The sequence below is a fragment of the Rhinoraja longicauda genome, chromosome 7, assembly GCF_053455715.1.
Source record: "Rhinoraja longicauda isolate Sanriku21f chromosome 7, sRhiLon1.1, whole genome shotgun sequence".
NCBI lineage: Eukaryota > Metazoa > Chordata > Chondrichthyes > Rajiformes > Arhynchobatidae > Rhinoraja > Rhinoraja longicauda.
The window spans coordinates 61950936-61975559 of record NC_135959.1 but is presented as its reverse complement, the minus strand read 5'-3'; the positions used below and the strand labels follow the sequence as shown (position 1 = coordinate 61975559).

Sequence of the window (24624 nt, the reverse complement as noted above, 5' to 3'; positions counted from 1 at the left end):
TACTGATATTTTTAAATATCACAATTTTGACCAAAATGGTCAAAGCCAAGATGAAATGTACTTATAAATGCTATTGCATTCTTGGATAATGGTGCCACAATAGCATTTATATGATATCAAATGTTGATTAGAGAGGTCCACTCAAATGTCCTTTTGTGGCACCATTATCCAATAATCTCATAATAGTTTTTGGTGATTAGTGAAATGTCAATCAATGGACAGTTCCTTTTTCACATGTAGACATTTCATTGGCCATTTACAGAGTTAGTGTGCAAGTATCACTGTCTTGCTAACTTGCTCATGAAGATTTTTAGTGTGTCCATTTTGTTTAATAGTACTTTCGTTATAAACTACATAACTTTGTAGCTCACTTTCAGAGCATATTGAAAGGCCATTGTTGAATGTTGATGGGTTTATTAAGTAATATGGAAACTTGCAATCAAAACATTTTACTTTATTTACAAACTGTAGAAAATTATACACAAAATGAAATGATATTTGACATCATAACAACTGTCAATAATCAGTGTCCATTAAATCTACCATCTGCATTAAACAATGCAATACGCCTTTACAAATTAAGTAAAAAACATTTCATGGCTGTTTCAAATTTGTATCTTATTATTTAAAACAGCAGAACTCTACACAAAACTGTAAATGCAAGTGGAACGCGCCTGCAGAAAGACACTGATTTGTACAAAAATTATAAATTAAGGGCAAGGAGCAAGAGCTGCCATGAGGAGTTCCATTTTATAAACAAAGTTGCGTCCTTCCATCTTACTCCACAGTACTTCCTTGTATGGTCCTCGAAGGTGATTCCATTTACTATCCTGCATCACATCACTCTTGGGAAGATCTTTGCATTGACTTCTGGGAAACTGAACCACTACTTTACAACCACTTTCAGGCCCATTTCGTACTGTAATAGTTGAGATACAATAAGAACTTTCATAAAAATTCACAATATTTCCATAAAACAGTTAACATATGAATATGTTGCTCATTAACTAACAGTCATAGAGCCATATAGCATGGAAAGAGGCCCTTCAGCCCAACATGCCCATACCGACCAACATCTACACTAGCTCCACTTGCCTACATTTGGCCCATATCCCTCTCAACCTATCCTATCGATGCAGCAGTGTAAATGTTTCTTAAACGTTGCGATAGTACCCATCTCAACTACCTCCTCTGGCAGCTTGTTCCATATACCTACCACCGTTTGTATTTTAAAAAAATGCCCCTCAGGATCCTATTAAATCTTTTTCCTTGCACCTAAATTCTATGCCCCTTGATGCTTGATTCCCGTATTCTGGGTAAAGGACTGTGCATTTACCCAATCGATTTCTCACATGAACTTATACACCTCGATAAGATCACCCCTCATCCTCCGGTGGACCAAGGAATAAAGTCCTGGCCTGCTCAACATGACCCTGTAGCTCAGGCTTGAGTCCTGGCAACATCCTCATAGATCTTTTCTGCACTCTTTCCAGCTTAACAACATCCTTCCTATACTCACCAGAGCCTTGCCATTCAGTGTGTAGGTCCTGCCCCGGTTAGACATCCTAAAATGCAACATCTCACACTTATCTGTATTAATCTCCATTAAACACTCCTTAGCTCACCTGACCAACCGATCAAGATCCTGGTGCAATTTTTGACAACCATCTTTGCAATCTACAATACCACCCACTTTAGTGTCATTTGCAAACTTGCAAATCATGCCATGCATGTTCGCATCCAAATCATTGATACAAATGACAAACAAAAATGAGCCCAGCATCGAACCCTGAGGGACACTGGTCACAGGCCTCCCGTCCAAAAAACAACCATACACCATCAACTTCTGCTTCCTTCCGTGAAGCCAATTTTTTATCCAGTCAGCTTGCTCTCCTTGTATCCCATGTGAACCAACCTTCCAGAGCAGCCAACCATGCCAACCTTATCAAATGCCTTGCTGAAATCCATATTTATGTTTACAGCTCAACCCTCAACATTTTTGGTCATATCTTCAAAAAAACTCAGATTTGTGAAACATGATCTCCCACTTTCAAAACCTAATCAGCCTCTGCCCATCTAAATGCATGTATAATCATCCCTCGGTATACTCTCTTGTAAATTTCCCACCATAGATGTTAGCTTCACTAGCCTTCAGTTCCCAGGCTTGTCCCTGCAGCCCTTCTTAAATAGAGACACAACATTTGCCACCCTTCAGTCTTCTGGCACCTCACCCATATTCAATGATGACTCAGTTGAAGATTTTGCCCACTCATTGAAAACCATTTATCTTTAAAAATTAAAAGGAAAGATTAATTTGAGTCAGCATTGTAAACTACGGACTATTCGCAGCTAATACTCCAGCCATTCAATGACTTAAGACTACTAGGCATGGTTCTGCTTACCATCACCTGTAGACAGAACACATGTGGATTTGCAAATAAACTGAACTAGGTGTTTATCAGATATCATACAGACGAATTTCCATGTCTGCTGGACTTAAATCAGGATGGTTCCTGCATTGTGGGACAAGATGTACATACCTGAAATTGAATACTCTCCATTGGGTGAGGCCACAGTTATTGCAGAGGCATTTCCAATGCTCTCCACTGGACCTAGGCCCACATGATTGCTGAAGCTTAACAGATGCCAGCCCATTACTTTGGCCAGCTGTTGAACAGCATGCACCTGGTGCTGTGACATCTATTGGGGACAGCAAAGGATTTAGTTATGAACAAATTTGCACTTTGTAAAATCAGTTTGAAAGGCAGACAGTTATTCCTTTACATTAATATGAAATTAAAGGTCTCAGACTAATCATCATGTGACACAACACGATTCCCTATACTTTATCACGTACAAACCAGATAACATGGCCACCTGGATACAATCTTTCAATTGTTGTAGAGTTAAGGACAATGTAGATGAACTATGTACGATATAACTCATTTTACTATTCCCAAAAAAACTTCCATCACCTTTGGAAACTTTTATTGCTGTTTATAAACATGAGGACCAAAGTTGAGCCAATGAAAGTCAAAGAAGCCATTATGAGACTGAGAAACAAGAATAAAACTGTTAGAGACATCAGTCAAACCCCTTAGGCTGACCAAAATCAACTGTTTAGAACATCATTAAGAAGAATGAGAGCACTGGTGAGCATACTAATTGCAAAGGGACTGGCAGGCCAAGGAAGACCTCCATAGCTAATGACAGAAGAATTCTCTCTAAAATAAAAAAATATCCCCAAACACCTGTCCGACAGATCAGACACACTCTTCAGGAGTCAGGTGTGGATTTGTCAATGACCACTGTCTGCAGAAGACTTCATGAACAGATATACAGAGGCAACGTTGCAAGATGCAAACCACTGGTTAGCCGCAAAAATAGGACGGCCGGGTTACAGTTTGCCAAGAAGTACTCAAAAGAGCAACCACAGTTCTGGAAAAAGGTCTTGTGGACAGATGAGACGAAGATTAACTTATATCAGAGTGATGGCAAGAGCAAAGTATGGAGGAGAGAAGGAACTGCCCAAGATCCAAAGTATACCACATCTGTGAAACACGGTGGTGGGGGTGTTATGGCCTGGGCATGTATGGCTGCTGAAGGTACTGGCTCACTTATCTTCATTGATGATACAACTGCTGATGGTAGTAGCATAATCAATTCTGAAGTGTATACACGCATCCTATCTGCCCAAGTTCAAATGCATCTGCCATGGGCAAATGCATGGCAGATGCAGTATAATGTGGATAAATGCGAGGTTATCCACTTTGGTGGCAAGAACAGGAAAGCAGACTATTACCTGAATGGTGGCCGATTAGGAGAAGGGGAGATGCAACGAGACCTGGGTGTCGTGGTACACCAGTCATTGAAAGTAGGCATGCAGGTGCAGCAGGCAGTGAAGAAAGCAAATGGTATGTTAGTATTCATAGCGAGGGGATTTGAGTATAGGAGCAGGGAGGTTCTGCTGCAGTTGTACAGGGCATTGGTGAGACCACATCTGGAGTATTGTGTACAGTTTTGGTCTCCTAATCTGAGGAAATACATTCTTTCCATAGAGGGAGTACAGAGAAGGTTCACCAGATTGATTCCTGGGATGGCAGGACTTTCATATGAAGAAAGACTGGATAGACTCGGCTTGTACTCGCTAGAATTTAGAAGATTGAGGGGGGATCTTATAGAAACTTACAAAATTCTTAAGGGGTTGGACAGGCTAGATGCAGGAAGATTGTTCCCGATGTTGGGGAAGTCCAGAACAAGGGGTCACAGTTTAAGGATAAGGGGGAAGTCTTTTAGGACCGAGATGAGAAAGTTTTTTTTCACACAGAGTGGTGAATCTGTGGAATTCTCTGCCACAGAAGGTAGTTGAGGCCAGTTCATTGGCTATATTTAAGAGGAAGTTAGATGTGGCCCTTGTGGCTAAAGGGATCAGGGGGTATGGAGAGAAGGCAGGTACGAGATACTGAGTTGGATGATCAGCCATGATCATATTGAATGGCGGTGCAGGCTCGAAGGGCCGAATGGCCTACTCCTGCACCTATGATCTATGTTTCTAAATGCCTCAAAACTCATTGGCCGGCGGTTCATTCCACAGCAAGACAATGATCCCAAACATACTGCTAAAGCAACAAAGGAGTTTTTCAAAGCTAAAAAATGGTAAATTCTTGAGTGGCCAAGTCAATCACCTGATCTGAACCCAATTGAGCATGCCTTTTATATGCTGAAGAGAAAACTGAAGGGGACTAGCCCCCAAAATAAGCATAAGCTAAAGATGGCTGCAATGGAGGCCTGGCAGAGCATCACCAGAGAAGCCACCCAGCAACAGGTGATGTCCATGAATCACAGACTTGAATCAGTCATTGCATGCAAAGGATATGTCACAAAATACTCAACATGACTACTTTCATTTACATGACATTGTTGTGCCCCAAACATTATGGTGCCCTGAAATGGGGGGACTATGTATAAACACTGCTGTAATTTCTACATGGTGAAACCAAAATGTATAAAAATGGCCTTTATGAAAATCTATGACAATGTGCACTTTATCCACATGTGATTTTTTTCTATTACAAACCTCAAATTGTTGAGTACAGAGGCAAATAAATAAATGATGCGTCTTTGTCCCAAACATTATGGAGGGCACTGTAAATGCAAAGGTTGTAAACTTTCTGGGTACGCTTCACTGCTGATTCGCCAAAAGTACCTTGATGTTGGACTCGAAGCAGAGCACAAACCTGTCACAATTCCTATCCACTGGACCTGCAGCAGGTTAACTATTCGTTTATTGGCTTAAAATAGGGAGAATGGAATTAGGAAACTTGAATTGAGTTAATTTAAAAGTTTCAAATTTTTCCAAGTGTGTTGCTTTCATTTTTAATCATTTAAGTTATAAATTATTAATTTCCAGTACTCCTTAGATGTGTTTGAATTCCATAAAACATTCATAACCCAAGTAATTCAGAGGTATAATTATTTGCCAAGCTGTGAGCTATGATTTAGAAAGCCAGAGCCAATCCATTTCGAACCAATTCAACCTTAGGAAGTAAATTTAATAGACATGGTTTTCCAGATCCATTAGTGAGTTGATGAACAAGATCTAGCCCCATATATTGTGGATATAGCTCTTATGCAAGGTACAACATAAAATATAGTTTTACACTGCTAGCATCAAAAATGAAATGTTCTAATTTAGTTCAAATTCAAAAGAGTAAAAGCTACCAAATATAGTTTATATATAAACAGTAGAAACGAGGAACTGCAGATGCTGGTTTACAAAAAAAGACACAAAGTGCTGAAGTAACCCAGCCGGTCAGGCAGGAATTGTGGAGAAAAATGGATAGGTGACGTTTTGAGTCAGGAGAATTAAAAGCATGCTGATATCTCAGAAACTTTGTTCTTTTAATGCATCTTTATGCATTATAAATTATTTTATTGCATTCACTGTGTCCTGATCGTTATTATACAGTTTCTTTCAAATGGTTACCTGGGATAGAAGGAAGTCCTGCAATTCTTGCTCCTGGTGAGAGAGCGTAATTACTCTACCATCCCTGTGCACCACCTTAATCTGTTCAATACCAATGTTCAACTGCAGCTGAATTGATCTGAGACAAGGAGAAAAAAATAAATCAAATCCAAGCAGAAATGCAAATTATTATAAACAACCTACGCACAGAACTATAGATGTTGAGAATTGAGGAAATAGTAGAATTAAAGTCTCATCCATATTGCATTCTGGATAAATAGAAGGCTACTCTTGTTCAGTTTATAAAAATCTAAAAGACTAATCAATATCAGACAAAAGATCAATATTGAGGTCTCAATGGGACAATTAGGAGGGGCATGGTCACTTGCAGACTACCCACCCCTTACCCATCCGAAAAATAATTATCAGCAGGATCTTGAGATCAGAAAAGTCTCATCTCAAGCACTTATATCAGATGCTTAGAAAATAGTACATATTCTATGTCGTGTCAAGAAATGTTAAATATTCAAATGTTAGCAACACTGGTGTGAAAAATAAACACCAAATTTATCATTGCACAATTACTCACTTGCAAATCTGCTCATAGCCTTGAGATGTTATCAACACCTTCACACTAGATTCATACACATCATTAATATTTGACCAATGAGCTTGTATCTGCGGATCCTCAATACGACTGGCCAAACTGTCAATTGTCCTTGCAGTTCTAAAGTTAAAAACATAAAAATATATTCACTATATACATTCCCAAAATATATTTCTGAAAGCTGCTTGTGATTTATGATTATATTATGAAATGCTTTGGTATACTTTCCAAATTAGCAACATTATAAATGCCTCGGGCTGCACAAGATTATCTACATACGATTTATGATGCAAAATAGGCCAGTTGGCTGACCATTTCCTTCTCTCCCTTTGACTTCTCGAAGCTTCCTTTTAAATGTCTAAACTATTTGCTTCAACCCTTCTAATTAAATGTATTTAGACTATTTGCCTGTTCTTTAATTATTTCACTAATATCTTTTTCTTTACACTGTCCTGCAGTATTTGTATATCATTCACGTTTTTTGTGTCAGAGTCTATGTACTCGAGATGCTGCTGCTGCTGCAAGCAAGATTTTTACTGCACATGTACCTCAGTGTGCAAAGACGTACAGGTATGTAGGTTAATTGGCTGGGTAAATGTAAAAAAAAAAATTTAAAAAATTGTCCCTAGTGGGTGTAGGATAGTGTTAATGTACGGGGATCGCTGGGCGGCACGGACTTGGTGGGCCGAAAAGGCCTGTTTCCGGCTGTATATATATGATGATATGATATGATAATAACCTGACTATCCATTGTCTGTGGTACAGAATGCCACATTTTCACCACTCTGGATAAAACACCTCTCTTCTGAATTCCCTCTTGCATATCTTGGTGACTGCTTATAGTGATGGCCTTGAGTTATGCATTTCCCCACAAGGAGAATTCACTCTGCATCCACTTTATCAAATCTCTTCATAATTTTACGTGTCTTAATCCCTTAATCCCATCCCTTCCCTTTATTCCTAAAGAAAAACCTCATCTGTTCATTCTATCCTGAAATGCATACCTCATTTCTGGTATCATCCCTGTAAATTTTCTCCGCACTCTCCCAGTGTATCAATATCCTGTTTATAATCTGGCAACCAGAACTACGCAATAATTGAAGTGTGTTCAGATCCTAATTGAATACTGATCTATTATAAATTCCCTACTTTTCAATTATATCCCTTTATTTTTCCTTTTATTAAAAGCGACACAATGTTTAGTAATTGGATTGTTCCCCATTGTTCATTTTCCCCACAAGGACTGACATGCCAACTTATTGTTCTACTGTTGATCATTAACATTGAAAGAATTCTAGGTTTACAATACCCATATATTGCTCACTAGTGTACAACAGCCATTTCTCCTGTGTTGAATCTACATATCTAAAGATCTAAATATAACCTTCATCAACATATTAAGTGTCACTTTCACCAAATTAATTAAAAACATTAAAAAAATAATCCTCAAATATTTTTTAAAATATTCTGCTCCTGATACTTCCAACATTTTAAACATTTTTCTGCTTGCACAATGCTCCCCGATCATACTCACCTACGTCTCAAAAAGATATGCTTAGCCTGTTTTATTATCTTCTCCAATAATCCTTCATTCTGCTGTAGAGTACTGATCTCTCCTTTATCATACGCCTGGGGTCCTGCTAACCTCATTCTCTTCAGCCCAAAGGGTGCAGTAGCTGGGTGGGGCATCATTGAAGAACTCAAGGTCTGTTTATGAAACTGCAAGATAAATTTTAAGCAATAAAAGTAGGCCATACAGTTCCTCAAACTCAACTCATCTTTCAATAAAATCGTCAGCAATACAGCACCTCAAGAAAGCACTCCCATCTGACCTGCAGTTCTTTCAATTCCTAATGCACTGCTCCCAGCCTTGAATATACTCAACTGAGCATCCACAACCTTTTCGAGCCAAGAACTGCATATAATTAGAACGTAGAAGTTGCCCAATCATTTTAAATTATTGCTCTCTGATATTTTAATTTTCAGGTCAAGAAAATAGGTCCTTCAAATTTACTGTCTAGGGCACTCAGTTTTATGCATCACAACTGATACTTCTGTCAATCTCCTCTGCTCCAAAGGAAATAGCAACTTATCCAATCTTTCCACAGAGATAAAAGCCTCATCGACGCAAACTTTCCCAACTTCTGTCTTTATTACACAACCCAACATGCCTAGATGCAGTAAGCCTCCATTAGAGCCATTGAATTAGTTATACAGCACAGAGACACACCATGTCCATGCCAACCTGTATGTCTATCTCCAACAATCCCATTTGACTGCATTAGGTTTCATTTGCTTTGCATATTTCAATGCCTGTCTAAACATCTCTTAACTGTAGGGATTGTATCTGACTCTACCACCTCTTCTGACAGCAAGTTCCAGATCAACCAATCTCGAAAAATGTTCTATTCAAATCCCCTCTAAAGCTGCTTCCTCTCACCTTAAACCTACACCTTTTGTTTTTGTTATCCCTACCATGGGAAATAATCCGAGCGTCTATCCTAGCTATGCCTCTTTCAACTTTATATTCCTCTATTAGATCACCCTTTCCTATGGTCCAGGGAAATCATGATCAGCCTATCCAACCTCTCCCTATAACCAAAGTCCTCCAATCCAGGCAATGTCCTGGTGAATCTTCTCAGCACTTTTATAACCACTTGTTTCCAGTAGTGTGGTGTCCAGAAACATACACATTCTCCCAAGTTGAGGCAAACAATGTTTTGTAAAGTTGCAACATAATTTCTTAAACTTTATATTCTATGCTTCAATTTTGTAAGTAAATATGCTATCTACTTTCTTTGTTATCTTTGTTGCCATTTTCAGGGAACTTCGAACTTGATCTTACCCAAATTACCTGGCTCACACATAGTTTACCCCCTTGGTCCCTGAGGAGATCCACTATTTCTCCGGCTGCCTTCTTGCTCCTAATTGGACTTAACTTTAGTTACAAGGATATTTCATGGACCATTTTTACCCTCTTGATTTGTCGTTCTTTACTTCACTCCAAAATTAGAACTTAACTTTTTCTTCCAAGTTCTTTATTAAAATTAACTATTCTCACCAAACATTGTCAGTTTACACTTGGAAAAGTCACCTATATTAAAATGAAATACGAAGTTGTTATGATAATTATGTTCAAATTAAATTGTTTTAATAATCTTCAGTACCTCTCGCATTAGCTGATGCAGGTTGTGTTCCAGCACATACAGATGGTCATCAGGCCGTTGCTTCTCAACACATACTTTTGAAGCCTTCTTATCATTCACAAAGTGGCACAAGGAAATGGATAACTGCAAACCTGAGGAGTGTCATAATACAACTGAATGTGTATATGGTATCCAAAAGAAGCAGATCATACTCCAATAAAACGCCATTAATCTGGTACCCGTAGGATTTTGGTTGCACTGAACTACTAGATTTTCCAGGTTATTGAATGTTACTCCTATTAAAACCCAAACATATTTTAATTTTACTATTTTTGATCCCAACGCTGGCTCAGGCTGCACAGCAGATTCATGGTCCAGATCTCAACCAGTGGCCATACCCCCTACTTACATTCTGAACCCTTCCCCAAATCCCCAGTTCACATTCTGGACTATGACCGAGCCACATGCCAGACAATCAGAAAATCAAACCAACTGGGTGCCAGATTATCGGGGTTTTATTGTACAAGACCCTTTTAAACAACTTGAACATCCAGTTTTACTGACATCTTTTAGAGAGAGTACATTGGTCATTGGTCAGAAAAAGATCACCACTTTTGTACTTTGCGCCTGATTTCTTCAGGTTGATAAAAATGTACTAAAAAAATAAAATTAGAAATAATTTTAAAATCACTCTAATTGTCCCTATTCGATCCTTTTCAAACTCTTTTTTGAATGTTACAGTTGAATCTGCCTCCACGATCACACATAACAACACATTCCAAACTTTACTACGCCCCAAACAAAAGATTTAACTGCAATAAAAGTCTGCTTCTTTTTCCAATCATTTTCATTCAACATTTCTTAGTTTTTGATCACCGCTAATGGGAATAGTTTCTTCCTATCTGCTGTCTGTATCCTTCACTATTTTTAAATACATCTATCAGACTCCTCACAACCTCCTCTATTGCAATATTGCGATTGTGATTTTTTTAAAGTTTAATTTTTTAAACCATGAAGCATCATTTATATTTGAAAAAAATTGAGACATAAAAATTGAAATATTTTGAATCTACTAATATTGAAAAATAAAATAAACACAGAATAAATATGTGATCGAAATCTTGCACTTTATCTCTGCACAAAAGTTAGGTTATAACTACAACAAAAAAAAGGGAATGGTACTTTAAATGCTACAATAAAATTATTTCCTTTACCTGGAAATGGTTGGGAGATGATCTGGTTTTTTACTACAATGTGCGGTATCTGTGATTTAATTTGCACTGCTTCTCGAGACAGCTGTGCAAATATTTCTTTACATAACAGAACATTTTGTGCTACTTCCAGCTTGGTCTGCCAGTGTGCAGTACCTGTAAATAATGTGCAGATTGAAAGCTATTCAGAACATAGGATGATGCAAAGTTTACTTGTCAAGACACATTCAAAAACACATTTATTTTACGCTGACTTCCTTCATTATGGTAAAAATACTTGCCATTTGCAAACTCCTTTATAGAAGTTTTTGTCTCACTTTTATAATGGATTCTTCCAGATGAATTTACTTCTGGTTGTAAATTTGGCACTCCAACACGAAAACAAATTTAGCGCAATAAGGGGAACATTCCTATCTTTGATACACAATAGAGGATTTGGCAAACAGTTTGACAAAAACTGTTAAATTGTCAGTCAGGTAGCTAGAAGCAGAAAAATGTGGGAATCCTACATCCTCTACACATATTAATTTTTTAAGAGATATGTATCAACAGCATAAAATATTCTTCAGGTGTACACGTTTCATTATAATTAATTGGAAGCATGAAAGTTTTCCAACATACTTTCGACACTGGAATGTGGAGAAAGTATTTTTAGAAGTTGTTAATGTGATAAAAGCTACATAACATGCTCAAAAACATGTCATAAATCATCCGTCTGCCCCCTGAGTTAGGCCAGGATTGTCCTATTTTAATGAAATATGCCTCTTTTTGGAATTCATTCATCATCGAAGGCCAATGTTTACTGTTCAACCTGTTTCTCTCTTTTAAAAATCCTGGTACCTTGTTGCAATCCTTCTGGAGAAAATACTCTTCAATATTGTTGTTGAACTGAAAAGTTATACCCAGCAATGAAGGACATTTCACAAAGTAAGAATGATGTGCTACAGGGACTGGTACTGGCAGATTGTGACGCTCTCAATAGACAATAGGTGCAGGAGTGGGCCATTCGGCCCTTCGAGCCAGCACCGCCATTCACTGTGATCTTGGCTGATCATCCAATCAGTAACCCGTTCTTGCCTTCTCCCCATATCCCTTGACTCTGCTATCTTTAAGAGCTCCATCTATCTCTCTCTTAAAAGCATCCAGACAATTGGCCTCCACTGCCTTTTGAGGCAGAGAATTCCACAGGTTCACAACTCTGAGTGAAAAAGTTTTTCCTCATCTCCGTTCTAAATGGCCTACTCCTTATCCTTAAACTGTGGCCCCTGGTTCTGGACTCCCCCAACATCGGGAACACGTTCCTTGCCTCTAGCGTGTCCAATCCCTTAATAATCTTATATGTTTCAATAAGATCCCCTCGCATCCTTCTAAATTCCAGTATATACAAGCCCAGTCGCTCCATTCTTTCGACATACGACAGTCCCGCCATCCCGGGAATTAACCTCGTGAACCTATGCTGCACTCCTTTAATAGCAAGAATGTCCTTCCTCAAATTTGGAGTCCAAAACTGCACACAATATTCCAGGTGTTGTCTCAGGGCCCTGTACAACTGCAGAAGGACCTCTTTGTTCCTGTACTCAACTCCTCTTGTTATGAAGGCCAACATGCCATCAGCTTTCTTCACTACCTGCTGTACCTGCAAGTGCCTGTGACTTTCTCAATGGTAGTGGTCAATTAAATTTTAATGCTGGAAGTTGCTTTAAAATCATTTCAATGTTAGATGTTACTTTGAAAGCACGGTTTATAACACATGCAACTTTCAGTGGTAATGCTTGAAACCAGGCTCGCACCCCGTGTCAAATGGTTTTGCCCACTGAATATCTGAATAGATTGTTTGTGGCACACTGGTGCAGCTGGCACAGCAGCAGACCCAAGTTCGATCCTAACCTCAGATGCTGTCTTATGTGGCATTTACACATTCTCCCTATGACTGTGATTTTCCTCCTGGTGCTCCAATGTTCTCCCATATCCTGAGACGTGCAGGTTTGTAGGTTAATTAGCCTCTATTAAATTGCCCCTAAATGTGTATGGAGTGGATGAGAAAGTGGATGACATAGAACTAGTGTGAATAGGTGATTGATGGTCAGTGTAATTAAAATGGGCCGGTCTAGACACAATGGGCCAAAGGGCCCGTTTCCATGCTGTATCTGTAAAAGAAAAACACTGCATGCACTTCTCCCTTCAACTGTGATGTATCCATTAATCATGAAAAGGGAATCAGATGCAAAACTGTACCATCTGCTGTAAGAAAATACATAACTAGCATGTAACGTTGTGCCGACACCAGCAACTACTTGCATTAAACTTAATCTTTCCTATTTGAAGACATGTCAATACAAATAAATGCCAGCCAACACAAATGATGACATGCAAACATTGCTGAAACCACCCAAATAAAGTGCCATCCATATTTGTCCCTGGCTGTTGTGCCATCTGACTGCATCTTAGGATTCTTTTTTGCTTGTCATTTATCCTGGGGTCTTCAAAACAAAGAAGCTTCAGTTTTTCACAGCTAACTTTGTATTGAGAGGCAGTAATTGTAAGTGAGAAAATGCAGAAGGTAACTTAAGCATAAGTACAAGTACAATGTGGGATCTATTACTATAGGTGAATTCAGTTTTAACATTTTCCCCAAAAGCTCGATCATCTGTTACAATAAGTTTAAGTAATACGCCAAAGTGTCTTCCTAAATCTCTATGTTCACATCTCAGATATTGAACTCTAAACCTGCCAATATTACAAAGGGTGATACACTAGGGTAGGTGATATATAAATTACTGTTGTGACATTTCATTTAAAGGAAAACAAATAATTCCTGGAACCATTCTACCTTATAAACACAAAATGTGTAGTTAAAATGCTAATATTTTCTATCATTCTAGCATTCTTATCATTCTATTACTAGCATTCTTATCATTCTATTACCAGCATTCTTATCATTCAACAGAAACACAGAGGCAAGCGATAAAAAACATTTTTTTAAATTCTGAACATCTAAGTACCTGGATTTGGCTTCAGTGAAGGTCTTCTAAAGAGGTTGACTGTACCAAGATCTCCAATATCATGAGCCTGCTTCTGTATAGAAACCTTTGAAAGAAAATTCATAGATTTACAATAATCCTGATGTTGCAATTGCACAAGTCATTCAATAAAGAAATGCTGTCACCAGTATTCATTGATTTTTCAGGATACATGTCCTCCATTCCAAACTTTAGAAAACAAAATTGTTATCATGAAGTGTGCCAATCTCTATTTATAACTCCTTTGTACTTCCTCCTACACTATTTTGTATTCATCGAAATCAATGAAATAATAATGCTCCAGTTGTTATCAGAATGCACAATTTATTCCATACATCTTTCAAAATTCAGAAAGCCCTCACTTTTTCCCAAAGCCCCCACTTTTTTACCTCTTCTGACAATTCACAGCAAGCTATAAATATTGATATTATACTTGATTCAATTACTGCAAGTGGAAATGGTGAGCAATGACAGGACAGTAATCACTCATTAAATCCTTAAATAATTGTAATGATGTGGATGAAATAATGGGGGGACGGGGGGGACCAAGACAAACGATTAATCATCCAAGACTAGACACTACGAGTTATTACCTTTATATATGCTGATCCCTCCAGGTCACTAGGAATCATTATATCAAGAGGGCAATAATCTTCTGGAATTTTCTTATCTAAATCCAGATCGGTATTCTTTAATACTTCAAATGTCCCATGATGTGGAAAAAGGGAACCTATGGAAAAGAAAAATCAAATTTAATGAAAGTGCTTTTATTGTTTAAAAGGATTTCTACATCTGACAATTGAAGTTTATGGTGATTTAGCTGGAATTTTATGATGAAAATTCCCTTTTGTTTACTTCAGAAACAAAAAAATGGCATGGTGAGGATACTTACTTTTATTATTTGTTTTATGCTTATTTTTAGTTTCCCAAATTATACCGTTGAATGTCAGACATGTTGACATTTGTACAAAGCCAACATAAAAATGTTAAGTATGAGAAAGCTGATTGAAATAAATACATCAAAAAGTTAGCGTGGAATATAATAAAATAAATTAATTAAAATATTTAAGAAACTAGATAACAAACTCTTGTTATGCATGGGATATGCAAAGATCAATACCTGTCTTTCGGCTATTTACAATCCAAATTAACAACATGGGTGAAAAGACAGTTATTTTACATGCGCATATTTGTTGACTACAACCCAATAAAATGAGGAAAATACACAAAGATAATTGAATGGGCAAGGATATTCTTGCTATGGAGGGCGTGCAGCGTAGGTTCACTAGGTTAATTCCCGGAATGGCGGGACGGTCGTATGTTGAAAGGCTGGAGCGATTGGGCTTGTATACACTGGAATTTAGAAGGATGAGGGGGGATCTTATTGAAACATATAAGATAATTAGGGGATTGGACACATTAGAGGCAGATAACATGTTCCCAATGTTGGGGGAGTCCACAACAAGGGGCCACAGTTTAAGAATAAGGGGTAGGCCATTTAGAACGGAGATGAGGAAGAACTTTTTCAGTCAGAGGGTGGTGAAGGTGTGGAATTCTCTGCCTCAGAAGGCAGTGGAGGCCAGTTCGTTGGATGCTTTCAAGAGAGAGCTGGATAGAGCTCTTAAGGATAGCGGAGTGAGGGGGTATGGGGAGAAGGCAGGAATGGGGTACTGATTGAGAGTGATCAGCCATGATCGCATTGAATGGCGGTGCTGGCTCGAAGGGCTGAATGGCCTACTCCTGCACCTATTGTCTATTGTCTATTGTCTAAAAGACAGTGGATGAATTATTGAATGGGAATATGTAGCTTTTTTTTATAAGAATAATAGATAAAACAATGTATTTTAAATCGATTTATTCACAAAATGCTGGAGTAACTCAGCAGGTCAGGCAGCATCTCGGGAGAGAAGGAATGGGTGACGTTTCGGGTCGAGACCCTTCATTTAAATACATTTAAAATATATTTTAAATAATGAGAAATAGTGTATACAGCTGGGGTACACGGTTTGAGGAAACAAAAGATTTAAATCATGCAAGCAAATAATTGCAGGAGACCAGAATGCATAAGTAAATAGTCTTTATGCAATTGCACCAGGCTTCAGGAACACTTAGAATAATGTGTCACTTTCACTTTAGTACCCAAGAAGGGATGTATTTGCTTAGGACGCAGCATAATTAAAGATTAATTAAAGATGTGAGGTTTTCATACAAGAAGAGATCAAACGCAAACGAGATACATTCACTATATTTGCAGATGATACTAAGTTGGGGGGTAGTGTGAATTGTGAGGAAGATGCAATAAGGCTGCAGGGTGACTTGGACAGGTTGTGTGAGTGGGCGGATACATGGCAGATGCAGTTTAATGTAGATAAGTGTGAGGTTATTCACTTTGGAAGTAAGAATAGAAAGGCAGATTATTATCTGAATGGTGTCAAGTTAGGAGGAGGGGGAGTTCAACGAGATCTGGGTGTCCTAGTGCATCAGTCAATGAAAGGAAGCATGCAGGTTCAGCAGGCAGTGAAGAAAGCCAATGGAATGTTGGCCTTCGTAACAAGAGGAGTTGAGTATAGGAGCAAAGAGGTCCTTCTACAGTTGTACCGGGCCCTGGTGAGACCGCACCTGGAGTACTGTGTGCAGTTTTGGTCTCCAAATTTGAGGAAGGATATTCTTGCTATGGAGGGCGTGCAGCGTAGGTTCACTAGGTTAACTCCCGGAATGGCGGGACTGTCGTATGTTGAAAGGCTGGAGCGATTGGGCTTGTATACACTGGAATTTAGAAGGATGAGGGGGGATCTTATTGAAACATATAAGATAATTAGGGGATTGGACACATTAGAGGCAGATAACATGTTCCCAATGTTGGGGGAGTCCAGAACAAGGGGCCACAGTTTGAGAATAAGGGGTAGGCCATTTAGAACGGAGATGAGGAAGAACTTTTTCAGTCAGAGGGTGGTGAAGGTGTGGAATTCTCTGCCTCAGAAGGCAGTGGAGGCCAGTTCGTTGGATGCTTTCAAGAGAGAGCTGGATAGAGCTCTTAAGGATAGCGGAGTGAGGGGGTATGGGGAGAAGGCAGGAACGGGGTACTGATTGAGAGTGATCAGCCATGATCGCATTGAATGGCGGTGCTGGCTCGAAGGGCTGAATGGCCTACTCCTGCACCTATTGTCTATTGTCTATTGTCTATATCACACTCTTACATTTCAATCTTAAAAGGATTGAGATTAAAGCAGAAAAGTGATTTCCTCAAAATAGAGTCGAGATGCAGCGGAAAAACTACAAGAATAAATGTCAGTATTTAGGATTAACATTAGAAATTTCTTAATTCAAGAGAACATTTACTTTAGAGGATTGTGAATGAATAGACTCAAAGACCAAGCCTGACAGATTGTTAGACACTGGCGGAAGTTAAGAACTGTGACCCTGCATACCTGCACTTCTATAACTCAAATCTCCAAGGATCTTGTCCCCCACTTTTCTTAGTTTCCAGTGTTGCCGCAGTCTGAGTAGTTCTGAGTTGAAGTCTCTTTGATGTTTATGTTCCTGGTTTTCAGACACTGATTTATTTAATCTTTCTGCTCCTTTCAGGAGAATTTGAGCAGCTCCAGCTAGGGATTTCTTCTTCCCACACAGTTGCAAACCCTGATGGAAAATAAATATATGGCAATCAACATGCAGGAAGGAAAAAGCACTTTTACTGTAAATATCCCATAAAATCAAATGCCCAAACATTTTTCAGTTCTGATGCAGCATCCGAAACATTAACATTTCCTTTCCCTGCACAAATACTCCTCAACCTGCCGAGTTCCTCCACCTGTTTGTTTTTTTACTCCAGATTACCACATCTGCAGGCTCATGTCCCCAGAACATTTATGCTATTTGAACAAATATTCTTACTAAAAAGGTAATCAATTACTGAGAGAATAAGCATTTCCAACTAGAGGAATAAAATGAAGATAAAATGTACAATCAGTGCCATAGGTGGCTGCTATTTGTATACATTGTGTATGCAAGCAAAGAATTTCACTGTGCCTAGTCACATATGACAATAAAGTATTCCTATTCCTATGGAAAAACCCAAGATTTTCACTTTCATCTATCAAAAATCTAAAACTTTTCAATGCATACTATTTATGTTATGGAAACCTTTCAGCAACTATACCTTAAAGACACAGACCATTTGCATTGATTTGACTTGGTATCCACAACTAACATGTTATTACATACATCTTGTACCCATGCAGAACTCACTGACTTCATACACTTCACTTCCAATTTCCATCCTGCCCTTAAATATACCTGGACTATCTCCGACATCTCCCTCCCGTTTCTGGACCTCACCATCTCCATCACAGGAGACAGACTAGTGACTGACATCTACTATAAACCCACTGACTCGCACAGCTATCTGGACTACACTTCTTCCCACCCGGTCTCCTGCAAAAAGTCTATCCCCTACTCCCAATTCCTCCGTCTACGCTGCATCTGCACCCGGGATGAGGTGTTTCACACTAGGGCATCAGAGATGTCCTCATTCTTCAGGAAATGGGGCTTCCCCTCTTCCATTATAGATGAGGCTCTCACTAGGGTCTCTTCTACATCCCGCAGCTCCACTCTTGCTCCCCCTACCCCCACTCGTAACAAGGACAGAACCTCCCTCATTCTCACCTTCCACCCCACCAGCCAGCTTATCCAACAAATCATCCGCCAACATTTCCGTCACCTACAACGGGACCCCACCACTGGCCATATCTTCCCCTCCCCTTTCTGCGTTCTGCAGAGACCGTTCCCTCCGTAACTCCCTGGTCCACTCGTCCCTCCCTACCCAAACCACCCCATCCCCGGGCACTTTCCCCTGCAACCACACGAGATGCAACACCTGTCCCTTTACCTCCCCCCTCAACTCCATCCAAGGACCCAAACAGTCTTTCCAGGTGAGGCAGAGGTTCACCTGCACCTCCTCCAACCTCATCTATTGCATCCGCTGCTCCAGATGTCAACTTATTTACATCGGCGAAACCAAACGCAGGCTCGGCGATCGCTGCGCTCAACACCTGTGCCCAGTCCGCGTTAACCAATCTGATCTCCCGGTGGCTGAGCACTTCAACTCCCCCTCCCATTCCCAGTCTAACCTTTCTGTCATGGGCCTCCTCCAGTGCCATAGTGAGGCCCACCGGAAATTGGAGGAACAGCACCTCATATTTCGCCTGGGCAGCTTACAGCCCAGTGGTATGAACATTGACTTCTCCAACTTTAGATAGTTCCTCTGTTCCTCTCTTCCCCATCCCCTTCCCAGATCTCCCTCTATCTTCCTGTCTCCACCTATATCCTTCCTTTGTCCCGCCCCCGACATCAGTCTGAAGAAGGGTCTCGACCCGAAACATCGCCCATTCCTTCTCTCCTGAGATGCTACCTGACCTGCTGAGTTACTCCAGCATTTTGTGAATAAATACCTTCGATTTGTACCAGCATCTGCAGTTATTTTCTTATGTTACTACATACAGAGACTCTCATATTTCACTTGGGCAGCTTACAGCCCAGTGGTATGAATATTGATTTCACGTTCGAGTAACCCCGGCATCTCCTCTCTCTCCCACCGAAGTCGCACCAGCTTCTCGTTTTCACAGAACAGCTAACAATGGCCTATTTCCTTTATCATAGTTACTTGTTTGCATATATTTCATTCATTGTTCTTTATCTCTCTACATCATCATCTATATCTCTCATTTCCCTTTTCCCTGACTAGTCTGAAGGGTCTTGATTCCTTCTCTCCAGAGATGCTAAGTTACTCCAGCTTTTTGTGTCTATCTTCGGTTTAAACCTGCAGTTCATTCCAACACAGAGACTTTTGTAAATTTGATGTAGTGGATCAAAGTGCAAATACCTGTTTGGAAGGTTGTGATTCCTGAGAGACTGGGTCCAAGGTCATATACTTTTTCTCCTTGAGGACATTAAGTACATCATAAAGTACGCACATTTCTGTCAGAGTACTTCTCAAGTTATTTCTGACTGTGTCCCATGGCCACAAGGAGGGCTGAAACTTCAGCATTGCTAAAAATTAGAAAATAAAGCAGGATTAAAAGGAAGACCGCGGATATATAGTGTCTTTCATTACCTCAAAATGTCGAAAAAACACGCCATAGTAATGAAGTTCTTTTGACATAAAGGTACCACGTAGTGTAGGAATACAGCATCTGATATGCACATTTTTAAAAAACAGGAAAAGAAACAGCAATTTGAATGGTTAAGCAGCCCTACTTCAGGGATAAACACCAACAAAGATACAATCTCCTTGCTCTCTATAGAGTATGTACATATTCCCAAGACAACTATACAACATCTGTGCTCACTGTACTGAACTTTAGCATTGGTTCTATTATGTTTGAACTCTTGGATTAGAATAAGGAACAATCTTCTGATTAATATTACAACTTGACTAAAAGAATGATAATAGAACATTCTGGCACAGAAAACATATTTGGCCATTCCAGTCTGCCTGGAATTTTCTTAAGTTAATCACAAAGCCCAATCTAACTCTTTGACATGGCCCTCCCTTTGCATTTACAACATTCAGTGGATGAAGCTCAGCATACATGAAATCCTGATACACTACAAGCAATTTCAGGTGCCACCTTTTGTACAAATGATATATCACTGAATCAAAGTCCGAAGGTCCTTTAGCGCATCATGTCGAAGCCGTCCATTGACTACATCAATCCTGTTTTTCAACACTTGCGATCAAGCGCTCACCTAGATACGTAAATGTATCCTTGTGGAGACCCTGTCTCATTCCAGATTACAACCAACTTCTTGTTGGAAAAAATTATCTCGTCTTCTTATCTTAAAAACATAAGATCTGCTTTTGTACCTCAATCGGGTTCTCTCTCGGCTTTCTCTGCTGCCAGGGTGAGATCCAATGCAAAACTGGAAGAACAATATCTCCTATTCTGCCCACGTAATCTACAACCAAAATGTAGATATGAATCTTCCAATTTCAGGTAATCCCTACTTCCTGTGTTCCTCCCGCTCTGGTCCTCCCATTGTTGTTCCCTTTCCCATACTCCCAAGCCTCATCACCCATCTTCATCCCCCTTCTCCTCCTGGCTACATCCACCCACACCTTCCCCTTCCCCTATCTGTTGCATCTACCCTTTATCTCTCCCTTAGATTGATCCCATTATCAGTTTAGCATTATCAAGCTCTACTCGGACTGATAGCCTTTGTCCCCCTATTCATCGCCCTTCCTCCTCCCCTCCCCGCCAATCCCCCCACCCTGCTCCCACTCCCATTTGCCTTTTTTTCCCTAGTCTATTTCTATCAATCACTCATCTGACAATAGACAATAGGTGCAGGAGGAGGCCATTCGGCCCTTCGAGCCAGCACCGCCATTCAATGCGATCATGGCTGATCATTCTCAATCAGTACTCCGTTCCTGCCTTCTCCCCATACCCCCTGACTCAACTATCCTTAAGAGCTCTATCTAGCTCTCTCTTGAATGCATTCAGAGAATTGGCCTCCACTGCCTTCTGAGGCAGAGAATCCCACAGATTCACAACTCTCTGGGTGAAAAAGTTTCTTCTCACCTTAGTTTTAAATGGCCTCCCCTTTATTCTTAGGCTGTGGCCCCTGGTTCTGGACTTACCCAACATTGGGAACATTTTTCCTGCATCTAGCTTATAATTTTATATGTCACTATGAGATCCCCTCTCATCCTTCTGAACTCCAGTGAATACAAGCCCAGTCTTTCAAATCTTTCCTCATATAACAGTCCCGCCATCCCAGGGATTAATGTCGTGAACCTACGTTGCACTGCCTCAATAGCAAGGATGTCCTTCCTCAAATTAGCAGGTCAAACTGCACACAATACTCCAGATGTGGTCTCACCAGGGCCCGAAACAACTGCAGAAGGACTTCTTTCTCATAATCCTCTCATTATGAAGGCCAACATGCTATTAGCTTTCTTCACTCCCTGCTGTACCTGCACACTTACTTTCAGTGACTGGTGTACAAGGACACTCAGGTCTCGTTGTACTTCCCCTTTACCTAATCTGACATCGTTGAAATAATAATCTGCCTCCTTGTTTTTGCCGCCAAATTGGATAACCTCACATTTATCTACATTATACTGCATCTGCCATGCATCTGCCCACTCACACAACTTGTCCAAGTCACCCTGCAACCTCCTAACATCCTCTTCCCAGTTCACACTGCCTCCCAGCTTTGTGTCATCTGCAAACTTGCTAGTGTTACCTCTAATTCCACATCATCTTCCATGATCGTGCTTATGTTCATTTCTCCCACTCTAACGTTAGAATGTCTTGCTAGTAGGCAATCTTCATGCACCTTCCCACCTTCACCTATATCCATATGGGATTTTGTCTTGTTCCTCGGCTTTTCAAAACTATAAGACGACAAGTGCAAGTTCTGAGGAATTGCTGACCCTAAATGTTGACTGGTTTCTTTCCACAAAAAGTTGCTCGACTGATTAGTTCTTCCAGCATTTGGTCCGTTCAAGAACTTCACCTCCCCGAATTCTCCAGCAATAACATCTACCTTCATATTTCTGCAGTTCCGAAGATACAGAGTGATTACACTGCAGCCACTGACAAGCCACTGGCATTGAGACCCTTGTTCTGCCTGCTCTGCTCCGGGCAACGCAGTTGTGGTAGGATGGTTCATCTGTTATCAGGCAATTGAACCATCCCACCACAACCAGAGAGCAGTCCTGAATTACTATCTACCTCATTTGAGACCATCAGAATATCTTTAATCGGACTTTACTAGCTTTATCTAGCACTAAATGTTATTTAGAGTTCTCGGTTTAGTTTATTGTCACGTGTAACGAGGTACAGTGAAAAGCCTTTTGTTGCGTGCTATCCAGTCAGCGGAAAGACAATATGTGATTACAATTGTGTAGTGTTTATCTTATTTAGTGTACACATCTGTACAGTGTGAATAGCTCGATTGTATTCATGTATTGGTTTTCCACTGTCACGTTAGCATGCAAAAAATGTTTTCACTGTACAATGTGCCAATAAACTAAACTCAAACTCAGTGACCAGAGTGGGGCTTTGCCCCAGTACAGAGATTAATGGCTGCGTCTGCCCACACAGCACAGGCTGTGCTGAGTGAGGCACAACAGCCGCTTCAACGGGAACAAAGCGAGGAGGCAAGTGAAGAGCTTTGGCCCCCCGCACCACCAGCGAGCAGTACAGTGGGCTCACCGTCATCGTCGTCGCTGTCCTGCAGCCGCTGCGCCCACTCTTCCCCGCCCTGGGCCTGGACCTGGGCCGGGGTCTCCTCGCCCTCCGAGTCGCTGCGGTTAAAGTCGATTTTCTGCGCTAACTTGGCCAGGTTCTCCGACATGGAGAGCGGCAGCAAGTAGGCCTCGGTGCCATCGAGGGCGACCTCCTGCACCTGATTCTCGCAGGTCGCCTCGATGCTGATGGTGACGGGCGGGCCGGCCGCCATGTCGGCTCCTCTCCGCTCCGCGCCGACCGTCAACCCGTGTGACGCAGGCCGCAGCGCTGGAGCTGGAGCTGGAGCTGCTCCTCGGGCTGGTGCAGGGAGGAACTGCAGATGCTGGTTGTTGCACCGAGGATAGGGGGACACAAAATGCTGGTGTAAACTCAGCTGGACAGGCAGCATCTCCGGGTGTCAGGGGTTATGGGGAGAAGGCAGGAGAATGGGGTTAGGAGGGAGAGATAGATCAGCCATGATTGAATGGTGGAGTAGACTTGATGGGCCGAATGGCCTAATTCTACTCCTATCACTTATGACCTTATGAGCATCTCTGGAGAGAAGGAGGTTCGCACTTCCACATATTTTCCGCCAGAGGAGAGATGATGAAATGACTGGGGTGAAAAAGCTGTGCAGGGAGGAATTGCAAATGCTGGATTTTACACCAAAGATTGACACAAAGTGCTGGAGTAACTCAGCGGGTCAGGCACCATTTCTGGATGTAAAGGATGGGTGATGTTTCGGGTCAGATCCTTTCTTCAGACTGTGGGAATCACAGAGGTGGAGCAGTGAGAGAAGGTCTCCGTTGGGGAGAGAATGTCTTCAAAGTAGGCATACCTGCCCGACCAGCCAGGCTCCTCCAGTAATTTGTGTCGGAGTTCGGAGAGACCTTATTTTACTGCTTTCCCTATGTGATTCCCAGTCTGAAGGGTTCCGACCCGAAATGTCACCCATCCTTTATTTTCAGGTAAGCTGCCTGATTTGCTGAGTTACTCCAGTACTTTGTGTCTATCTTAGGTGAATAGCTCATTGATTCTACAAATGGAATCAAAGGTGAGAAAGTTGATCTGTGCCATGCACTCAGCTACATCTACAACTCTGCAATTCCTTGCAGGCTTGGGCAGAGCAGGTACAGAAGAAAGCAGAGATGCAAGCAAATAGTATGCTCTCTACAGTGCATCTGTAGAAGTTGGTAAGAGCCATTGGAACCCCCTTAGTCTCCCAGAGAAGTAGAGGTGTGGGTGTTGCGTTTTGACAGTAGCATCCATATGGTTAGTCCACAACAAATTGTTAGTGATATTTACACTGAGGAACTTGAAGCTCGCCACCATTTCCACCTCTGCACTATTGAAGCATGCACACCACCTCATAATCCTGAAGTTGATAACTAGTTGATAACTAGCACTTCCACCTTGCTGATTGAGGGAGTTTGTTGTCT

General features: G+C 40.7%; 1 protein-coding gene across 1 annotated transcript; it reads right to left on the bottom strand.

Annotated features, from left to right (window-relative positions):
• Positions 1-23520, bottom strand: med17 (mediator complex subunit 17). Its single transcript, XM_078402711.1, has 12 exons — positions 23171-23520; positions 19831-19997; positions 17378-17588; positions 14543-14679; positions 13932-14016; positions 10933-11085; positions 9740-9870; positions 8107-8291; positions 6555-6692; positions 5987-6104; positions 2541-2700; positions 1-919 (listed from the first exon to the last, which is right to left on the bottom strand). The coding sequence occupies exons 1-12, from the start codon at positions 23415-23417 to the stop codon at positions 711-713; spliced, it is 1941 nt and encodes a 646-aa protein (XP_078258837.1). The 5' UTR covers positions 23418-23520; the 3' UTR covers positions 1-710.
• Positions 23521-24624: the final 1104 nt, after the last annotated feature.

Bases quoted from the DNA above. Each gene is read 5' to 3' on its own strand.
- med17 (XM_078402711.1), bottom strand. From the start codon at position 23,417: ATGGCGGCCGGCCCGCCCGTCACCATCAGCATCGAGGCGACCTGCGAG. The intron at 11,086-13,931 runs GTACTTAGATGT...CATTATTTACAG, and splicing joins TTCACTGAAGCCAAATCCAG to GTACTGCACACTGGCAGACC. The intron at 6,693-8,106 runs GTGAGTATGATC...TTTTAACTTTAG, and splicing joins CATATCTTTTTGAGACGTAG to AACTGCAAGGACAATTGACA.